This window comes from Myotis nattereri, assembly GCF_964212035.1.
Source record: "Myotis nattereri genome assembly, chromosome: 11".
Taxonomy (NCBI): domain Eukaryota; kingdom Metazoa; phylum Chordata; class Mammalia; order Chiroptera; family Vespertilionidae; genus Myotis; species Myotis nattereri.
In genome coordinates, this window is record NC_138086.1 from 69,555,652 (window position 1) to 69,579,080 (window position 23,429).

Genomic DNA, 23,429 nt, shown 5'->3' on the forward strand with positions numbered 1-23,429 from the left:
AGGAGTGCAAAAATGAAATTGGAAAAAGGAGGGGGGAAAATAAAAGCGAGAAAAGAAAAGAAAAAAAAAAAGAGCGAAAAGAGAGAATGAAGTGGAAGAGGGGAAGAGACTTTTTTATATGAGGAGAATACTCCTATAGAACAGCCATTAATCCCAACAAATTCCAGCAACAGCTCCCTGGAGATGAATGCAAACTAGAAACAACCAATAATATAACGATGAAAATAGAATGGAGAACACTAATCCCAAAATAAAATAAAGAGAAAATAAAATGGCACTTTAAAAAAAATGGTAAAATGGTAGCAGTAATAATACTGGTTAAAAATAAGAAGGTAGTAATTAAAAGGGTAAAATCAGGTGATGGAAAAAAGAAGAAAAAAAAAGAAAAAGAAAAAGAAAAAAAAATTGGTTTCTTAGTTAAAAGGTGAAAAAAGAAAAAAAAAATTGCAGTAGTGAAGGTCCTTCGGTTCTTCTATTCTTCAGTGTGGCTCGCCTTAGACCTGCCAGGTATTCAGGAGAGTGTTGAGTTTCCCTGCGATACACTGTTCCTCTGTGTTGTAAACCACAGTCCTTATTTTAAAGCAAGCCGCATTTGTTTCCCAGACTGCCTTATTTTGTGTTTAGCAAAGAGTCAGTTTGTGGGTCAGCCTCTGGGTGGCAGTGTTCTGGGGTTGGACTCTGAGGCTATAGGGCCTCTCTGTCCAGTGGAGGTTCACTGCCCAGAGCTGGCTGCGTAATAGTTAGTTACCGGTGCTGTGTTGTTGCTGGGATTGAAAATCCCTCTATAGGCCAGACCCTGTTAACTCCCAGGGACTGATCAGGTTATTTTAATCCTTGATCTCCTACAGGGTGGAATCTGGGTGTGGCTGTGCTCCTTGCCTGGGGGCTGGGGGGAGGAGTCTCACTCTCCGGAGAGAATGGCTGCCCCAGTCCTGGGCTCAGGAGTGTCTCAGCACTCAATTCACTGCCTCCTCTCCCGGCCCCCCTTCTCTTCTCAGTCTCTCCCCAGATTCCACTCCTCCGCACACTCTCCCTCTCTTCAGCACAGGTGAGTGTCTGTATCCGAAATGTCCCATGAACAGGATTCAGTAAAAACAAACAAACAAACGCTGGCCGCGGAAACAGGAAAGGCTTGGTTTCTGTAAGCTTCTTCTCTTACCGGGACTGCATGGTCTGGTCAGCTCTTCAGGCTGCCCCCTTTAGGCTCAGTCCTCTGTGATCACAGAACCCAGCTCTCAATTCCCCAGGCAGCGCCAGGAATCCCGCGGTTCTCCTTTCCCCTGTCAGGGGCTGTGCCTGTCCCAAGGGACGCGGCTGTCTGCCATGCGGTCTCCCTCCGACTCTCTGGGCTCAGAGGTCTGGCAAACTTTCCTGCCCAAATCCCTGGTTTTTTTACCTTTCCAGGAGAGTTCTGCTCTTCCCGGCTGCAAACTGTCTCACCAGCTGAGCAATTTCGCCAATTCAGGGTGGATGTTACTAGTTTCAGCTGCTCACTCCATTTGCTCCGGGACACAACCTGGGATGCGTCTGCCTCAATTGAAAGATCCTAGGGCAACCAGAGGGTCTTTGCAGGTTACAGGTCGCTGACAAGCTGAACTCAAGGCTCTTCATCCAGGTGCCTAACAGTCAAAGCCCATTTCCTGGGGTCAAGTGAGAGAGTCCCTAAACCATCAAAAGCTATTTCCAGTGTCCAGCTGGAAGATCTGAGCGGCGCGGGCGCAGGCGCGGGCCCGAGGGTGGCGGCGGCCTGGCGCGCAGCTGCGGCAAAACAAATAATATTTTTAGCATTGAGGTTCATGGATTCACTTTTATTACATTTCATCAGTTGTTTAAAATCATGCCATATTTTAGTTTGTAGTTGTGAGTTTCCTAGTTTTAATTGCCTTTTTGCCTTGCATTATTTGACTTTATAATATCCTCTATGTTTTCCCATTTATATTTTCTATTCTGTCAAATCCTTTTTTTCTAGACCCCTCCCTCTCATTATACAGTCTGTACCAATTTGCCTCCAGGTCTGCTGAACATTCAATAACTGGGAATCTCTCGTTACCGCTCTCCTGGTTTGGATCTACTGTTTCAGTATCCCATGCCTTCCTCTTTCTTTGTTGATACTCTCACTTTTCTGGAGTATGTCCTCAAGTATCTCCTAAGAATAGATGTGTGGGTAGTAAAATTTGAATCATGTGGTCTGTGTCTATACTCTGTTCTCCCACTTGATGAAAAATTTATATAATATTCTGGACTGCAAATTCTTTTTCCTTAGAGTTTTTAAGGAACTGCTGTATTGTTTTCAAGCATCCAATGTTGCTGATAAGCTTGGTGTCAGTCTTGTGCTTGTCTTTTTTTACATGAACTTTTTTCTCTCTAGAAGCTGTTAGCATTACTTTCTTATCTTTGACATTCTACAAGTTTACACTGATGTGCTGTCTAGTTTTACTCATCCTGCTCAGCATTTAGTGAGTTTTCTCAATCCACAAATCACATCTTTCAGCTTTGGGAAATTTTCTATTTCTGATATCTTTGTTTTGTTCTTACTCTTTGTGGCATTCCATCCTTTCTCTTGCAGTGGTTCTCACCCTTCTGGCCCTTTAAATGCAGTTCCTCATGTTGTGACCCAACCATAAAATTATTTTCGTTGCTACTTCATAACTGTAATGTTGCGACTGTTATGAATCGTGATGTAAATATCTAATATGCAGGATGGTCTTAGGCGACCCCTGTGAAAGGGTCGTTTGACCGCCAAAGGGGTGGCGACCCACAGGTTGGGAACCGCTGCTTTAGAGAATATTAATAAGAAGTTTCTCGGTATATCAAGGGGGAGTGGTAGGATTGTGTTTTGTCTTCTTTTTTAATTCTGATCTTTTCCTTACATTACTTTTTATACCCTCAGTGTCATTTTTTGTCTATTCTCATGTCATAGGCTTTCCTGAAATATCTACTAATCCTTAATTTTTCATTCACAATTCAGAATGAGGCAAAAACAAGCTCATTATGAAACTGCATATATGAGTAAGGCTTACTAACTGGTAGACTTCACTTTAGGATGAGCAGATAGTAAGCTGGCCTTCAGACTAAGAAACAAAAATACCCAAACAGGCCCTAACCGGTTTGGCTCAGTGGATAGAGCATCAGCCTGCAGACTCAAGGGTCCCAGGTTCGATTCTGGTCAAGGGCATATACCTTCGTTGTGGGCACATCCCCAGTAGGGAGTGTGCAGGAGGCAGCTGATCGATGTTTCTCTCTCATCGATGTTTCTAGCTCACTATCCCTCTCCCTTCCTCTCTGTAAAAAATCAATAAAATATATTTTAAAAAAATACCCAAACAGGAGGCTTTCTTCTCTTGAAAACCAGTTTGAATACTGGCTGACTCGTTCTTCTCAAAGAGTTGTTTTGTTTTGGGTTTTTTAGAGGAGATTCTCCGTTTTGCCTTTGACATAAACTCCTGACTGATGAGCATTATGCACCTGGGAAGGGAGGAGGGCCACTGTTCCATATAGACACCTTCAACTAAACCCTGTTTTCTACTTCATATCTCATCCCCAATCCTACCTGGCTCATCTAGTGTCCAGAGGTAGGGTCTCTCCTCTGCCCTTGCTCCTTCATCTCACATTCTAAGCTGTGGCCTCTTCCAACTTGTTTGATCATTTACTGCTCCTCCGTCTGCTTCCAAGCTTCAGTATAATTCTGATAGGTCTCAGCTGCCAATATCAACGCTCCCCTCCCATCTACTCTCCTGTTTATTGTAGGATTCTATCTTTATTCCTATATAGTCAATGTAATTAGAGTCTCAGAACAATGAAACAAACATGTTATCAGTCTGCTATCTTGAAAGGAAACTTTGTTCTAAAGATTTTGATATAAAGAACCCTCCTTTCCATTTTTTCTAGATCTTTTTATTTAATTTGTAATATTTATTTAATTTCCAAGCACTTTTTCTGATCATCTTTTTATTGTTGATTTCTGGTCTTTTCAAATCAAGATGTAGCTTCTAAATCCCAACTTTGATGAATTTATTTAGGCTCTTCATCACCATATTGATGTTTGTAAGTGCTCTATAGGTTCAAATTATCTGTTCTGTTTGTAGAGTAAAAGTTCTATAAATGTCTATTAACTTGACCTTGTTGGTTATGTTATTCAATCCCTTTAGTTTGTTTTATTTTTAGACTTCTTATCTGTCAAGCTCCAAAAGAAGCTTATTAAAACCTTCCACTGTGGTTTAGCATTTTCTCCTCAAATTTTTAGCAACTTTTGCCTTATGTATGTGTCTGCTATGTTTGTGCATAACCCTGTATACAAAGGCCCATGGCTGTGTTTCTCTGGGTATTGTCTTCAGCACTATATTATATTCTTTGTCTCATTAAATGCTTTTGACTTTGAATTCTGCTACTCCTGCTTTCTTTGTTCGCATTAACTAGGTTTATCTTTGCACATATCTTTATTTTAATCTTGATTTGTCACTTTATTTTAACTGTGATTGTTGGTAGCCTATTGTTGGATTTTTGTCTAACTGACTATGATAATGTAATTTGATAGGGAGATGCAGACGTTAGATATTTATCATGGTAACTGATATTCTTTATGTTACTCCTTCCATTTATTTCATGTTTAATATTTAACATGCTTCATGTTTCTTTTTCCCTCTTCTTCCTTTTCTTCATAAGTGCTTCTCACTTTTCCCCCACCTTAGGAGGACAGGATGATGGAGGGGGCTGCAGTTGGGTATTTCCCTTCTCCCAGTTGGTTAGGCTCTGGTAAAACCATTTCCTTTGGCAGGCCTGGTTAAGAACAGATGCTCTGGTGTATTTAAAAACGACTCCTTTTCCCCTCCCCCTGCTGGAAGCAAGAGCAGATTTTTCTCCCACCTTCACTCTGAGGACCTGGCAGAGCTCCAGGAAGTAACACTCACAGAAGTGTGGGAGCCGCCCTAGGACTGCCTTCCCCTGGAGGTTTTAACTCTCAGTCTTGTCCTACTGAGCCTCCAGCAACTCGTCAATTACAGTTCAGGTTTTCCTACCCCAGTACTGGTTCCCCAGCAGGCTTATGGCTTGTGGGTTTCTGCTCCGCTGAGTTGTGAGCCTCTCTCTGTACCCACCTCTCTGTCTCTCCAATTTGGGGGGCAGCAATTAGCCCTGTAACCTCACTTCCCTGACAGAGCTAAGGAAAGTTGTTGATTTTTTATAGTTTGTTCAACATTTTACTTATAGATAGGAAAGAGTAGTGACTTCCTCACATGACAGACAGGAAACTAGAAGTCCTGGCTCCTTAATTTTCTGGCTTGGTCAGTTCTCTGTTCTCCAGAAAAATTTTCTCCCTTTTTAAAAAAATTATTTCTCCATATATTCCTTTTCCTCTTCTCAGAGCTGTTAACATTTATATTTTTTTAAATATGTTTTTATTGGTTTTAGAAAGAGAGGAAGGAAGAGGGAGAAAGAGAGAAATATCAATTGGCTGCCTCTTGCACACCCCCTACTGGGGATCAAGCCCACAACTCAGGGAATGTGTTCTGACTGGTAATTGAACCAGCAACCTTTTGGTTCATGGGACGCCACTCAACCAACTGAGCCACACCGGATATTTTAAGTCTCTAACTAACAGATCTCTTGTTTTTTTTCCCCCTCATATCCTTGGGATTTTGTTTTTTTTTTTTTTGTGCCATTTTTCCTACCAGGTCTTCTAAACTATTTCAGTTCTCAGCAACAACCATCTTCTTCAGTTGTTTGTTCTTTTTAATTGAGGCTTATGTTCAGCTATAGGAAGTCTTGTATGTTCTAACTGCATCTTTTCAAAGAGCATCAATACTCTCTTAGCATCCTCGCCCACTTCCTTCTTCAGTTTTATGGCTCTAGGAGCCCCCAGTCCAGTTCAGCTCTTTTTCTCTTGGGTCTCTGATGCCCCTTAAACAAATTGTAATTTTTTTTTGCCACTCATGGTTTATTGACCTTCAGTACCCATCCAACCAGAATTTTGAGATTCCCCAGGCCATGATGTTGAGCATGAAAACATGCTATGTCAATTCATAAGAAATTATGCTGAGGTAGGAAGAATGCCTCTCCAGGAAAAAGCAGCAGTCCTCTGCCTGTAAGGGACTCAAAGCAGCCCAACCTAGAGAAATATTTCTCCTCTAACCCATGAGGCCTGAAAGCTTCTCCCAGAAGCACAGGCAGCCCATACAAACAGTCTTCTGCTTGTCTGTCCCCTTCACGGAGTAGGAAATATGGAGTCTTCACCCCAAAATAATTGACTATGTATAGACCTACAGTCTAACTCTGTTTCATGGTTCTAGTAACTACTCGACATTATCAGACCAAAGATACTGGTCATTACCTCAAAAAATCCAGGCTATCAACTGCTGCCAGCCAGTGAGAACCACTGGCAGGTGAACCAGACAGGGATGTCAGACATAGACAGACATCAACAAGGGCACTGCTACACAGTGTCTTGTTCAGCATCCCAAAGACCACTAGGTAAGAGGATCACCAGCACCTCCGTACGTTGTCTGAGCTAGACCAGTTGGGCCAGAGGAGCCGTATTCTCCATTTCCTGACCATTAAGGTCTCATATGTACGTAAGACAGTTGGTATCCACTATATAGCTCTTGCTCCAGGTTGAGGTAGAGTGCATCCCAGAACCACATTGTTTGAGGAGGTACGAACTTAGGGTATATGCGTTAGGGTAGCAAAAGTAAGGATTAACCATTCAATGGAAGTCAGTTTTCAGGTTGGTAGAGCATATCTTACAAAATGCTCTATGCTGGCCTCCTCATCTGTTAACCTTCAATTATATGGGTGGTGTTTGTCTCAGTGATGAAATATCAATGGTCATCATTGATCTTAATATTGTTTTAGGTTACATGGCCCAACCACAATTCTCATTCTTGGCAACATCCTTAGAAAACAACAATTGGCTAACTTGAGTAGCTTCAATTGTGAGACTCCAGAGGAGAAGAGGGGTGATAACTACAAGATCTGATGCCCAGTTAGACTAATATATGATGCTGACCAGTATACTGGTCCCTCAGTGCATGCTGATGAGAAAACAAAAAGAAGCCTTATATCTTTATTCTAAATTAAATACCCAACATTCAACATCCCAGGTATGCCAAAAGAGAATTTGCATTATCACCCAGCCATATCTAAAATGCTACCTCAGTCAAACCCAGTATATGAATGTGCTTGAAAACAGATGGATGGAGACCCAAGTTCATGCTCCATTAGACTTAATCTACTCCAGAGCTCACCATTTTTCCCAGGGTACATAGTACTCAGTCAGGGAAGTGCCAGAAGCTTAGAGTTTCTAACCAGTTCACTGAAAAATATATTCTGTCAAATTTAGGATTGTGTCAGCCTGAGAGAAATGAAATAAATATCCCCAGCTCCTGTGCCCCAGGTGAGGAAACTTCACCTGCAAAATTTGGACCCTATAGGAACCAAAAAGTGCACTGGCCAAAAACCAAATGAGAATAATCTATAATGTTGCAGTAATTGATATCATGGGAAGACCAGTCTGCAATAGTCACATGTAACTGGAACCTCAGGGAACCTCAGTGAACTTAAGGATTTAACCATCCCTGAAAGAGGTCCTCCAGGCTCCACAAGGAGGACGTTCCTTCTCCTCCACTGACCCATGAGGAATTTGGAATACAGAGCTATCTTTTCTATTTTCTCTAGCACTTTTTTCAAAATATATTTTTATTGATTTCAGAGAGGAAGAGAGAGATAGAAACATCAATGATAAGAGAGAATCATTGATCAGCTGTCTCCTATACATAGCCTATTGGGGATGGAGCCTGCAACCCGGGCATGTGCCCTTGACTAGAATTGAACCCAGGACCCTTCAGTCCACAGGCCGACGCTCTATCCACTGAGCCAAACCAGTTAGGGCTCTAGTACTTTTTCAATATCTTTCTGAATACTGGCTCCATTATGGTGAGTTCTCCACTGGTTGCATCTGTATGACTGAAAACACTTCCTGCAGGATTTAAGGATCCAATGTGCCCCCCCACACACACACACACACCTAGTGCAGGAATGAAGATGTATAAAAGAAGAAAAGATGAGATTTGAGGGGACATATTCAGTCATGATACTACTAGCCAAACCAAGCAAGAGTAATCTAAAATCATGAAATGATACTTAATTCCCAAAAGAGTGATGGAGAAGTCCAGAGGGACATCAGAGAGGACATCAAAAACCTGTAGTTCGGAAATAAATAAAAGGTGAGAGGGGAACGGGAGTCTGAGTGCCTAGAACTCTTCCCCTCACTTCCAAGGCCCAGCATGGCGGGCTGGTAGAAACAACCAAACACCCATCGTCATGTAGAAAGATCCAAGAGCGAGGTTCTCGTCTGCTTTTACAGTCCTTAGATTACTCAGGTCTCTAGGCACCATCTAAAATCTGATACTGAAAAAAGATATGATGTATTCTCATCCCAAATACGGTAATGGTAAATCATTTTTCTTGTTATTTGGACTCTTTCAAGGAAACATAACTTTCACTCTGGAAATATCAATATTTACTATGCTTCCAGTAGAAGAGATGAATAACATACCACACTATTGATGATAGAAGGAGCATAAGTTTGAATCTTATTGGAATATAAAAGAAACATTCCCAACCCCCTCAGCTTGAGACTATAGGCTAAGTTCACCTTCCTTTTGCTGGAATTATTACCTTTTGAAAAATCCCTCTTGCCCGCACTGGTAATTTTAAGTTTTGTGTATTTCTATTTTGATACTGGTTACCTTCCTATTCTTAATAGTTATATGTATATCTAGATTTTAATATTTATATGCTATAATTTAAAAATCATGACCACACATACTGTTTTACCTCCCTCCTCCAACTCTCAGTCCTCTGTGCCCCAGTGCTCTTCCAACTCCTGGATCTGATTGAACGAATAATGGTTCAGGACTAAAAATCTTTAATTTTCCCTTTCAGTGAACTTTTTGAAATCCCAAAGCATTACACTCAGTAGTCTATGTTTGCAGGGGTTTTTTTTTTTCTCACTTGATTAGTCATTACAGCAGATAAACTGGGTACTTTTTAGGTTATAAGTCCATTGAGAGAAGGAAATAGACTTGTCTTGATCACCACTGTCTCCAGACATGGGATATAAGTAATAGTTGCCTGACTGAAAAGGCTATTGGATATGTAAAATGGCTTCATTTTCGGCCATACAAAAAAATGGCACCTCTTAAGACTCATCAGATGCTGACAGCAACTCCCTTAACTAGGAATATATTACTCTAAAGTTCAACAACAAAAATCAATGAAGTTTCTGCATTTTAGTTTACTGAGATTTTGTTACCAGTTATTTCTAGAGATGTCAATTTGACAACTCAGAATGCCAATACTTTGAGATAAGTTGGCCCATTTCTTAATGTTCATGGGAATCCTTATATTGTTCCACCACAAGACCATTTCTTTTTTTTTTAATTGTTTTATTGCTTAAAGTATTACAAAGAATATAATATATGTCTCCTTTTTTTCTCCCCTTGACCTTCCCCTAGCCTCCCATACCCCCCAGGGTCTTGTGTCCATTGGTTATGCTTATATGCATGCATACAAGTCCTTCAGTTGATCTCTTACCCACCCACCCACCCCCAAAAAAGACCATTCCTTAATAATGGCCTTCTAGCCATATACTGCAACACAAATATTTTTACATTTTTTTCCAACCTGCTTCAACCTTAATTATTGACTCTAATTAAGTCAAGACTGGTCTTTTGTCAGATTATCTATATCAGTCTCACCAGTTGTTAGGTGAATATGTCTTTATTGGTGTTTTAATTTTACTGTGAGAGGAAAGGTCTGTAGTTTCCTGAAATAGTAAAAGTTAAACTCTATAATTTTATAATGGTTAAGAGATATAACCGCAGTCAAACAATCCAAGGTGTCAATCCTGGTACCTAATTTACTACCTGTGACATTCTTCAAGTTTCTTAAGCTCTCTATTCTTATTTCAACTTATATAAAATAGGAGTAATAATAGCACCTACTTTATAGGGTTGGAATGAGGTTTAAAGGAGTTGATTCCTAGAAGAGAGTGCCTGGCACAAGTGCTCAATAATGTTAGCTATTATTTATACATAATCAAAATATTTTAAAAAATAAAGGCACTGCTAGTTGTTACTACTATTTCCCTGACAAATTTTTTATTTTCTTTAACATTTGCTCAAACTAAAAATCTCACTGGGGATTCTGAACTCTCAGACACCTAATTGATGACTCTGGCTTGATATAAAAATAATACCATTAGTGTTCATGGATCAGCATTGATAACATGGGAATAATGGATAAGAATTGAGGTATTGAGCTCCTCCTACACATTAGGCCCATAACAAACTCCACCTACATTCAACTACACCTGGACCTTTGAATATGTTGCCTATCTTTGTGAAGATAGGTTTGAAGGTTGAGCCCAGAGATTGAGTGCATCAGTACCTAGATGTAAGGGGCACGACCCAGATGCAATCTTATTCAAATTTCCAAGTGTGACAAATGGCAAAAGCATTGGGAAACTTAGCACTGTCATTCTGCAGATAGCAGAGATATTCACATTGATCACCCACATTTTGAGGAATGAAGACAATAAAGTTTTTGGTAACAGCCTCTACAGGACTGGGGTTGATGTGGTGGCCTTGTTTACTGCGGTTTGGATGGGTTCAGGAAAATAGAATGCTGTTTGGGAGAATTAGCAATGCTGAAAGGGAGAAAGTTGGGACTAGCAAGATTGACCTTACACAGAGTCACTAATGGGAATAGCCAGTATTCAGTCCCAACTTATTCCAAAGTTAGACTTGATTCAAGCTGGAGGCAATATTCAGGTCAGGGAGGTGAGCAAGCAGTGAATTGGGTCCTGCAGCAAGAAGGCCCCCAAGTCATGACCTTTATGGACATTGCTTGCTTTGGTCAAGGTGATCCAGCCTTAGCATATGATTCAAGCTTGCCTTTAAGAGTTTAAGAAAAAAAATGTTACACAGTCAAAACCAGGAAAGATAGAAGGCTCCAGACAAGCAGGCTAAAAATAATACCAAATGTTGGTCCCACCCTGGCCAAGGTTGCTCAATTGGCTGAGCATCATCCTGTGCTGTGCACCTACAGGTCACTGGTTCAATCCCCAGTGTGTCTCTCTCTCTCTCTCTCTCCCTTCCTCCCTCCCTCCCTCCCTCCCTCCCTCCCTCCCCCCCCCTTATATCACTCTCAAAAAAAAATCAATAAAAACATATTAAAAAGAAAATGTTGGTCCCAACATGAAACTGTAAAGCTAAGCAGGAAGCCAAGAGAGAACCATGTCACAAGCTGAGAAAAGCCAGCAGAGATCCATGGAGAACCAAACTTGGGAAGCACAAGTGCTCAGTGTTTATGCCACACAGGAGATCTACAACTGACTTACTCCCCTTGATCTGGGCTGTTTTAACTACAAATCAGAAATAAGGAACAAGCCGAAACCGGTTTGGCTCAGTGGATAGAGCGTCAGCCTGCGGACTGAAGGGTCCCAGGTTCGATTCCGGTCAAGGGCGTGTACCTGGGTTGCGGGCACATCCCCAGTAGGAGATGTGCAGGAGGCAGCTGATCGATGTTTCTCTCTCATCGATGTTTCTAACTCTCTATCTCTCTCCCTTCCTCTCTGTAAAAAATCAATAAAATATATTTTAAAAAAAAAGAAATAAGGAACAATATTATATAACACACTACTTTTGTGTAACATTATGTGGTATGCAAAATATTGCTTCCTCCCCAAAAGATGTCTACACCCTAATCCCTGGAACCTGTGGATGTGTTAAATTACAAGACAAAGGGGAATTACATTTGCAACTGCATTTAAGTTTGCTAATCATTTTTACCTTGTGATGGGGAGATTGTCCTAGATTATCTGAGTTGACTCAATCCAATCACACAAATCCTTAAAAATAGAAGAAGAGGCAAAAGAGAGGGTCAGAGATGTGGTATGTGAAAAGGACTAGACTCCATGCAGATTTTGGAAGATGGAAAAGGGTCATTAGCCAAAGAATGCAGGCAGCCTCTAGAAACTGGAAAAGGCGAAGAAATGGATTAACCCTAGAGCCTCCATGAAGGAATACAATCCTACCAATACCTTGATTTTAGCCCAGTGAGCCTCATATCAGCATTCTGATCTTAGAACAGTAAGATAATAAGCTTGTGTTGTTTTAAGCCACTAAGTTTGTAGTGATTCATTAGAGTAGCAATAGAAAATGAATACACATTACAAATGAAGAAATGTCTAATCTAGATTGTGTTTGACTCTAGAATCAACAAAATTACAATTTTTGCCAAATGATATTTCTTTTATATATAAAAATCAGCTTCTCTTTGAAGACTACAAACAATACCTTGACGAGGGAGAGCACACAGTGTTGTAGGCTGGATAATGTGTGTTCATCTTTTTATCCCCTAGAGCTGGGCTCATATAAAAATAGGGACCAGGACCAAGGCCCAGATCATGGCTGCTCTAGACCAGCGGTCGCCAATCTTTCAGACCTCATGGACCACCAGAGTCTAGACTGTTCTTAATTTCCATTCAGAAGTTTTAAGTTCTCATGGTCATATATTGGTCTCCAACAAGAATTAATATCCCCTACTCTGGGTGAACATGCAACTGGGCTTCTGGATTCAAATAGTGATAAAACAAAACAGACAAACCTGGAAGAAGCAAAGAAATTCTTTAGTGGAACATTTGAACAAGTGTACTGTCCTATCACTGTATTAAATGTTTCCAACTAAGCATTTCATCAGTAATTTATATGAGCACCACCCCAGAATTTAAAGTGCTTTAGATCAGCAAAGTACTATAATTCCATCAGCATACCCAGGCCTCAGGTAAGAGTGGTAAATAAATTACAATGGTTTTTTTTTTTTTAATACCAAGAAGGAACCTGGGCCATGGTTAAAGGATGAAAGTACAGAGTCTCAAGGGGAGGAAAGATCCCTAACACAAAGAGCAAAAGCCCAAGCTCCCTGCTCGATTTCTAGAACCTTCCCCACAGCTACTCTAGTGCCCAAGTTCAAAACTAACATACCTTCTGGGCATTTCACTGGCAAGTTAAGACTGGGTTAAGTTTCCTTTTAACCAAGGGAAGGCATTGTTGTTCAGGCATTATTCTTCAAATGTCATATTAGTCAAGGTTTTATCTATAACATTTTGGCTACTGCTTTTAGAATTTGAAGTTGAAAGATGTGTGGAAATCTTTTGACAGAACGTTTAACACACTGACTTCTCTCACCATCTCTTGAACTGGATTTTGTCCTATACCTTTTTTTGATAACTACTGACAGTTCCAATTTGGTTTCTCTGGGAGCAGTTTCTTGTTCTAAAGCAGCAGTATTCTCAATAAAAATATAAATTACTGGAAATTTTCACCATAGATTGGTCAAAGCCTAACATATCTCAAATTATTTTCCCAAGTCTGAATAAATTTTTTCAAGGAGCAGCAAAAAGAATGGAAGTCTGAAAAAACAAACAAACATTTAAGGGAAATCTGATGAGGGCAGGGAGCAAGAAATTTAAAAACTCAAATAATGGTCTTTCTCTTTAGTAGTTTTTGTTTTAAATGTAATAAATCAGGCCCCTGGAGTCCATGTAACCTTGATCTTACGTATCCAAGGGACGAGATGCTCAAATGGAGGGAATAACACTGAATAGGAGCACACTAGGCATCAGGAACAGTCAACCCTGAAGATTTGCTATCCAGGGCCCCATGGTGCTGTGCTGCTCTTTTCATTGCAGTGGAAAATAATTCAGTGCCTCATCTAGATTATGTCTGTCCTGAAGTATATTATAAGTTCTCCCTGCAAGAGATTGACAGCACTCCATACCTTATGCAACTTTTCTTTAAACTAAATGAGGACCAGGACTGAGGCAGAGGGATAGATAGATAAAGGTAGGTAGGTAGGTAGGTAGATAGATAGATAGATAAATAGATAGATAGATAGATAGATAGATAGATAGATAGATGCCAGATAGATAGATGATTGATAGATAGATAGATAGATAGATAGATAATAGATAGATAGATAGATAGATAGATAGATAGATAGATGATAGATAATCATCCAAATTGTGGGAAAGTATAACCTGGGAGCCTATTAAACATGTGCAAATATGGCATCTGATGCCTCCTTGAAAGTAAGGCCCTTCCTTATAAGGATGGTTGGAGAAGCACTCTTTTCTTGAACTTGGTTCCACTCTAATATTTTTAGTGTACTATGTATTTTTTCCATGTGTTTTCTTTGAACAGTTTTTGCCATTTGAAGTTTCTAAAGCATTAAAATGTTACTTCAAAGGCATCAAATTAAAAGTGAGCAGCCTGTGTAAAAGAAAACTGTGCTGCCATCATTGGTGCCAAATTCTTTTTCAGGAAAGAGTCTGGAATGGGCACCCTATTTCTGGGGTCTAGCAGGCTGGGGAGAGCTCATCATCTGAGGAGGAATTCAGTGGCTCCTAAAGCCACCCCTTCAATTGAGAAATTAAATGCTGACAAATTGGCTTGAGGTTCCAACTCTGTCTAACTCTAGCCAACAGTGACTTTCCCTGAGTCCCATGGTGAGTCAGAGTGGAGAGCAAGTGAAAACGTTACCTAAGTCAAGGGCTCACCTGCAAATTTCAGACATGTTTGTGACCTACCAGCACTTTCAGTTGTATGTTTATTGAATTGTTCATTAAAACACTGTCTTTTGAAAGAAAGAAATCTTCACAAAACTTAAATACAACCTATTTGATTCATGAATGACATGAATTTTTACCTTAAGCAGGAATTACTTATTCTACATACTAGAAGCCCAGTGCGCAATTTCGTGCATGGGTGGGGTCTGGCCAGCCCACCCTGATCGGGGCCAATCAGGCCAGGCCAGCTGGGGGGAGGGGCTGAAGGCAGTTGGCTGGTTGGCCCCACCCACAATCAGGGTAGGGGGGCCAATTGGGGGCAGGGCCAGCCAGGGGAAGGGGCCTTTATAGCCAACTTAAAATATCAATCCAAAAGATAGGGATGATTTTCTTGTGACATGTGTATAAAACTAAATTACATATATTTATGCAGTAAAACTTCATTAATTCCCATCCCACACATTTAGAATTAATAATTACTGTAATGTTCTTGGCACTACATATAAGATAGAATTATGATTAGGCGAAATACTAATGTAAACAAAAGAAATATTTATACATACAAAAGCTAACAGCTTCTAAGTGTTATTTTTTTTTTAATATATTTTATTGATTTTTTACAGAGAGAAAGGGAGAGAGAGAGTTAGAAACATCGATGAGAGAGAAACATCGATCAGCTGCCTCCTGCACATCTCCTACTGGGGATGTGCCCACAACCCAGGTACATGCCCCTGACCGGAATCGAACCTGGGACCTCTCAGTCCGCAGGCCGACGCTCTATCCACTGAGCCAAACCGGTTTCGGCCTAAGTGTTATTTTAAGTAATAGTTCTTATACTCAAAGAATAAATGTCTAACTTATAAACAATATGTTAAGCACTGCCAAGACTCTGTGAGTGTTCTTTGAACTAAAACTACTTTAAAGTGATTATAGCAAGCATCACTATTATTGATAAGTAAAAGATAATAGCATAGATGGTGTTAAAACTGTAGATTCCAAAGCTAGACTGCCTGAATTCAAATCCTGGTTCTATTGTTTTGGGGCTTTGTATAACCTTGAGCCACTATTTGAAATATCTCTGCCTCAGCTTCCTCATCTGTACAAAAGAAAATAATGTTGGGTTGGCATAAAGCAATGAATGACAACCCTTTGTTCCCCCTCTGCAATGGCCTAAATACTTATGTTCCCCCAAAATTAGTAGGTTGAAACATTAATCCCAGTAGTAGGAGCCGGAGGTAATTAGGTAATGAGTGTGGAGCCCTCATGAGTGAGATTAGTGCCCTTATACAAAGAGGCCAGAGAGTCAGCTGGCTCTTTCCACCATGTGAGGTTAGGACAAGAAGTCAACCTTCTATACAACCTAGAAGAGGGTGCCCCACTGGAATGGACAATGCTGGTACTCTGATCTCAGACTTCCAGCCTCCCAAGCTCTCAACCAGATGAGAGAGAGAAGAGCTGGCAGATGGAGACCAAAATATCCCCTTTATTATGAGAAAGGCTGAAGAATATGGATCTGGGTTTCTTAGCCAAAAGGGCTTCTTAATCTGCACCCCCAGAAGTTGGCATGCTTATCTTCCTACTCCCCAGGCAGCACTGGAAACCCAAGCCCAGGCTGTATAAAATCTGCCTCACAGGGGAGTGGAACATAGGTTCCCACAAACAAACAGCTCCTGAGCTAAAGGAAGGAAGGGGCTCGGCTGGTACTCCAGTTCCTCTCCACCAGATATTTCTCAGGGAACTCACCCCATCTCCATGGAGAGGAATAAGGAATGAGATAAAGGGTCAAGGGTATTTCAGGAAAAATCCCTCTTTGTGAAAACTAGAGGAGCCAGGAAGAAGTGTTCTCATGTTGCCCTTCGCTTTGTTTGAGAATTAAATGAGATTGTGCGTGGGTGGTGCACCCCATTCGTGGTGAGTATTATTGTCATTATCGAGATGTCAATGAATTTTATTGGATCTGAGACATATATCAAAGGCCAGCTAGTAGCATTCTAGAGATCAGAACTGCATTGTATTTTTAAGTTCTAAATTCTGATTTGTATTATATTTGGCTATTAACCCTCAAAGTTTGAGCAAATTAGCAAGTGAGGTTTACAATTGAATGCTTTTCCTTGTGTCTAGTATCCTATCTAATAATAGACAAACATGGTAATTGACCATACCTTTGCTACGCCTCCCATTGGCTAATCAGCAAGATATGCTAATTAACTGCCAACAAAGATGGCGGTTAATTTGCATATGTAGGCACGAAGCAGCGGAGCAAACACTGAAGGCAGCTCCGGCTGGAGCAGCGAAGGCTTTGAAGGCGGCTCCGGCCAGAGCGAAGGCCTGGGTCCCGGGTGCCGGAGGAAAACCGGTGCCGGCAGCCAGGGGAAGGGAAGGCCTATTACATGAATCTTTTCATGCAACAGGCCTCTAGTCATTCTATAAAAGGGAGTTCTCTGCAGGGGGTGAAACCTGTGCTCGGGGTGCAGACTCGCTCCGCACAGGTACAGATGCCTTTGCTCCGGCAGTTAGGGCTGACTGGGCAGAGTAGCAACGCTCTAATTATCACACACAACTTTCTAACTCTTCCCTTTGAGACCCCAGTGTTTATTTACACACTACCCTCCCCCCCACACACACACACACACACCGCACCACCACCACCCCCTTTCTAAGGTATGTTGTATCTTTTGTATTATGGCCCCATGTTAAATGCCCATAAAATGATACTGGGTTTAAAATCAAAATTTATCAGGAGACCATTTGTTTTCTCCACTGGACTCTAAACCACAGTAAGTCATGTCCTGGCTTGTCTAGTGACTCAGTTTTCCAGAGGTAAACTGAGGTATGAATATAATACCTTTTCCAAATATATAAATACCATACGTAGCTCAAGTTTGCTGGCCATGTGCTAATGAAGAAGCTGTAGGAATGACTCTTGTGTCCCCTTTCTCAGGTGTTTAGAGTGAGAGTCCTGTGCACATTCCCCCTCCACAGCCTGGCAGCTGTGAGGGCATCAGTGCCCTCTATGACTGTATGCCCGAATAACTGCTAGTTAAGTGGGTGCAGGTTCATTTTGTTCATCAAGTTCCCTTTGAGTGTTTCAGCAGCATGAGGCAGTTTATCATGCTCTTTGTGCAACAGGGCATAGACTTTTTAAAGAATGAATCTAGATTTTGTGTTTCCATCCAAAAAATAAGCAGTTCTCAGGCTCCCAACATTAACAATCCTGATTAGGACAGTTGGACCAGCAAAATCAGGAGACCCAAGTGACCCAAACCATAGGCCGGCCCCCTGTTGCTTTTTTCTTTTTTCTTTTTTTAAAATATATCTTATTGATTTTCTTTTTCAGAGAGGAAGGGAGAGGGATAGAGAGTTAGAAACATCGATGGGAGAGAAACATCGATCAGCTGCCCCCTGCAGACCCCCTATTGGGGATGTGCCCGCAACCAAGGTACACGCCCTTGACTGGAATCGAACCTGGGACCCTTCAGTCCGAAGGCCGACGCTCAATTCACTGAGCCAAACCGGTCAGGGCTCCCCCTGTTGCTTTTTTCATCTCGCTTCTTTTTTTTTTTTTTTTTTTTTTGGGGGGGGGGTAAGACCCAATTAAAAACATTTGTGGATGTTTCTAAGGGTGTTTTCTTCACAGAGCTTACATTCAGCTCTTTTGGGCAGGGGAGGGGGATTAAAAAACAAATCCCAGAGCAATTAGTGGCCCTGGGGAACCACTAGCTGTTTGTGTGCTATTTGGTAAGAACCTATTGTGGACATCAATTTCTACACAGAGGTTCCCTTCAGCATGCAAATGCTTCCTAATCATTTGGGATGTGCTTAAAATTGTGATCACAATCATGCCCTCACAAGGATGTCTTTATTATGTATTTTCGATTAGAAGACGTCATGAAATCATACAGTAAGGACACGGTTTTCTTTTCATCCTTCTTCTCTGCTCACCTCCAACTTGGCTCTCATTATTCTTTAACATTCAAGAATGTCCCTCTGATATACTTGCAGAAAACCTGCTGCCGAGATGAAGGAATATATATGGCTGCACGTAAGGTAGTCATTTCCTAGGTGACATTCTAATAAGAAACCCAATTTTGGATAATAGCCCAATTGGAACTAATTCTCCAGTATCCCTCGTGGTCAGGAAATAGCATGTCCAAATTCATCAAATGTTCCAGTGCTTTGTATAGTCTACTGTTTAGTGTAACTATGGTGTTACATCTCACAGGATGAATAATTTGTAAAGAATTAGAGGCAATTAATTATAAAGCCAAGAGGAATAGTATTTAATATTTTATTGACTGAGACATTAGCCTAGGTCTTGCAGGTACTTCTTAGTCAGGATTAGGAAGAGCTGTTTGTTTTCAGTGGCTATACAAATCGTGCAGGTTAATAAGGTTCTGGCTAATCGAATGCCAGAAAACAGAATTTATTATAGCATTCAAGCATTAATGCAGAGCATAATAATACCTTTCCAAAGAAACCAACAGAGCCTAAGCTATTTTAATGGCTTAAATTAATCTTAAACACACTATAACTTTCAGGGGCCTCAGCCTTTCAAAAATAAAACACAATAGCCAAGTAGAAGAAGTTTGGATAGGGGAAGGAAGAAAATGTATATTTTGATAATACATTGTCAGAAAATAAAATGTGTTTTAGCTATCTAGAAACACAGCTTTTAAAAGGATAGGATTTATTTATTTTAAAATTGGATTTTAATCAGAGATTTCACTTACGTTTTTTTAAAAATATATTTTATTGATTTTTTTACAGAGAGGAAGGGAGAGGGATAGAGAATTAGAAACATCCATGAGAAAGAAACATGGATCAGCTGCCTCCTGCACACCCCCTACTGGGGATGTGCCCACAACCAAGGTACATGCCCTTGACCGGAATCGAACCTGGGACTCTTCAGTCCACAGGCCGACGCTCTAGCCACTGAGCCAAACTGGTCAGGGCATGTTTTGAACACTTTTTAATGCAATTGTTTTATTTTTCAGTACCCTATTATATAAGCATTGAGATTTTCCAAACATATAAATTATAAAAATATTATATCTGTCACGTTAAGAGCAGGCAAACAAAAAGGGAGCAAAGAGTCCAACACATATTCCAGTTCCTTGTGGGCAGAAGGACACCTGGAGTTCACGGCTGCTGGGGGTGAGGGAGAGGCCTAACCCTGGGTTTGGTTTCCCCAGGAGACCAAACCCAGACCTTGTTAGCCCAGTTCTTATATTAAGATTTCTCTGAACAGCCAACACCCTTAGACTATGGAAAATAAGAACTTCATTTTTAAAATTCTAATTTTATAACAACATAAAACTAAGCACAATTGTGTATTATGTCTTTTTATTTCAGATTCTTCACTTAAAATAGACTTTGAAGATAGGGAACAAAGAATTGCCATTGTTCTATAGTTTTAGTTTCAGAGTGCTAATTCTGCCTCTGTTCTTTTTATCCCAATTTCTAAGTTTCCATAAATGGAAACTTCTAATAGAGTCAGTCTACCCTGAGTGCAAAAGAAGATGTCTTTGAGAAAAGATGTCTTTGTTGATGTCACCATTCCACAAACATCCTGTTCCAGTGAACTTGTCCTGTGATGTCCAATAATTTGCCTAAACTAGTCAATGGAGATTTCTATTACTAATGCTATAAGTCATTCTCCAAGAGATTCCCATTCATAAGAGAAAAATATTTGATTTTTTTCTTTATAAGAAACTAATTTTCTCGTAGACAAAATTATTTAATATGTAAAAAAGCATTTAGAATATATTTTTTAAGTATTCCAAGGAGCATAGCATCCTTAGAGGTGATTTTTCTGAACCATGGTTTGGATTCAAAGATCTTCTATGTCTTCTCAAATAAAATGAATTTTTGCTCATGACTGCCACATATTTTTTAAATACATACATTGTTATTGCTAGACAATGCCTTAGAGAGAATGTTGGTATAGAGTGCTGAGAGATTCAAAGAGAACAGGAATTTGAAAATATTTTATATCATTAACTTCACTTTTTTCTAATTATTCTTCTTCCAAGTACTTATAATCCGCTGTCTAGTCATAACAAAATTGTCTCTGTAACTAGACCTTTTAGTTTTTGTGACCTTGAGTAGTTGTGATATTGACTTCTATAAACTATATTTAGAGTGTACCATCTAACCATTACAATTCATCTATTCGTTCATTCACTCCCCCATTCAAAAGTATTTTAATGCCAACTATGTATAAGGTGCAATGAATATGATGACTGACCAAAGACTCTTTGCTCAGAAAGCTTATAGTCTATTAATTGAGATAATATTTGCAAATAAATAACAAATATAAAAAGTAACAGGGATTCTAAGGTAGGTACAGTCAACAGCTATGAGAGTTCAAAAACGGGCAATTGCGATATTGTGATTTATAATAAGAAACATGTATTTGGTCTTATTCCACTGTTCCTGGCACAGAGCTGCTAAAAGATGTTTCTTGCTATGTGAATAAGGTGACTTTAGGAACTCACCTAAGGATGGGGGTTGGTTGTCAGGAGAAACAACATGGGATTAGAGGGTTGGAACTTTCAGTCCCATCCCCTTGTCCTCTTTGGAGTGGGAATAGGCTGGAGGTTGAATCAATCCCCAATGGACAATGTCTTAATCAATCATGCCTGGGAAGCCTCCATAGAAGCCCCAGAGGATGGAGTTGGGAGAGCTTCCGGATTGGTGAACATGTGGAGGTGCTGGAAGTGGTGCACCAGGACAAGGCATGGAGGCTCTGCTCCTTTCCCATACCCTGCCCTACACATCTGTTCTGGCTGTTTCTGAGTTAAATAGATACTTTTGTAATAAACCAGTAATCTAGTAAGTAAAATGCTTCTCTGAGTTCTGTGAGCTGCTCTAGTAAATTAACTGAACATGAGAAAGGGGTCCTGGGAACCTCTGATTTATATAGCCAGTGAGTCAGAAGTACTGACCTAGATTTCCCATTGGCATCCTGCCTTGGCGGGGTCATTGGAACCTACAGTTTGTAGCCAGTTATCAGAACACAGGTAATAATCTGGGATTGAGGCTGGCATGTGAAGCGGGGAGCAGTCCCGTGACCTGTGGAATCTGGTGCTATCTCTAGGTAGATAGTGTCAGAACTGAGTTGAATTGTGGGACATCTAGTCAGAGTATAGGTACTGTTTGTTGAGGTGGTTGGGAAACCCCACAGACACGCTAAAGAATACAAGTATTATCCTTAAATTTCTGAGTTCCCATAAAACTCAGTGGTGCCACACCATGTTGTACTGCTTTTCAGCCTTTTAAAAAATGAAATAGAACAGAATAGGATAGACAATATCAGAGTAAAATTGCATGTGGAAACTACGGTTTCAAGAATCTTTTCTGTGTGTGTGTTCCAGAGATCACAACATAAAATTATATTTTGCTGTGACTCAAAGTCAATATACCCTCTGGCATTGTCCATGGTATCCTAGTCCCTTATCTGGCTCTGTCACAGCTCTTCAAAGCCAGCGTTGAATTATCCTTCTGTGGTGTTATGATTTCTTCTACATATGATTCCTATTTACAATGGAAGCCTTATACAAATAAGCACCAAAATTCAATATTTTTTGTATTTTCTTACAGATCAAAATCCCTTCACTTCTCTCAGAATGCCTGGGCTCGCTCTGAAGTGCATTCCTACAGCTCCTACAGGGCGCTGGGCTGCTTTTTTTTAAAAAAACTTATCTTTATTGTTGAAAGTATTACAGATGTCCCCCTTTTATGTATATATTCTTTTTTATTGATTTCAGAGAGGAAGGGAAAGGGAGAAAGAGATAGAAACATCAATGATGAGAGAGAATCATTGATCGGCTACCTACTGCACAAGCCCTACTAGGGATCAAGCCTGCAACCTGGGAATCCAGCCATGACCTCCTGGTTCAAAGGTCAACGCTCAACCACTGAACCATGCCAGTTGGGCCAGATGTCCCCTTTGGGGGTGGCGAGGGGCTGCTTTTAAGTTAAAGTAAGGGGCGGGGGAATATCCATCCCAGGTAGGATGCTAAAATAAAATGTAGCTCATGTGGCTCAATGGGTAGAGCGTCGGCTTGCGGACTGAAGAGTCCCAGGTTCGATTTCGGTCAAGGGCGCATTTAAAATGTGTGGGGTTTTTTTTTTTAATTTATGTTAACTCCTTTCGTTTTCTTTTTGTTTTTGCCCTCTCTCTCAGCGGCCTGCCTTGTGCTTGGCTGTATGATCTTCCCCGATGGCTGGGATTCAGAAGAAGTAAAACGGATGTGTGGAGAAAAGACAGACAAGTACACCCTCGGGGCTTGCTCTGTCCGCTGGGCGTACATCCTGGCTATTATTGGGATTCTGGATGCCCTGATCCTCTCGTTTCTGGCATTTGTGCTTGGTAACCGACAAGACAGCTTGATGGCTGAGGAACTGAAGGCTGAAAACAAAGGTAAGATTGCTTTGGGGAGCTCTTACCTGGACGGCTAACCACAAAAACAATACTTTCTATTATTTCCTATCAAGTATCAGTGCTTCCCCTGTGGGTCTAATTTGCTGCATCTTTTAATGCTATCTAGTTTTCCCCAGACTCAACTCAAGAAGTTTCCACAATGAAAATATTACATTTTTACATTTACCTTTCTGAGGCTCTCTGAGTCCACTATTATTATTTAAATACATTTCTTTTCCAGTTTCTTCTCTTCCTGAGTTAATGGCTATGAATAGCACTTTTTTTTTTTGTCTATTTGACTAAACTGTTCACAATCACTTTATTTGAATTCAGACTCATTCTCTCAGTGAAAAGTAGTGATACTGGCCCCCAAGTTACAGT

The 23,429-nt window shown here is 40.5% G+C and overlaps 1 protein-coding gene across 1 annotated transcript in view; it reads left to right on the forward strand.

The window, feature by feature from the left end:
* LHFPL3 (LHFPL tetraspan subfamily member 3) overlaps window positions 1-23,429 on the forward strand; it is a 481,707-nt gene that overhangs the window by 313,386 nt on the left and 144,892 nt on the right. The window contains exon 2 of the mRNA XM_081101782.1: window positions 22,812-23,048. Coding sequence (XP_080957908.1) covers window positions 22,812-23,048 — 237 coding nt within the window. The remainder of the gene's footprint in view (window positions 1-22,811; window positions 23,049-23,429) is intronic.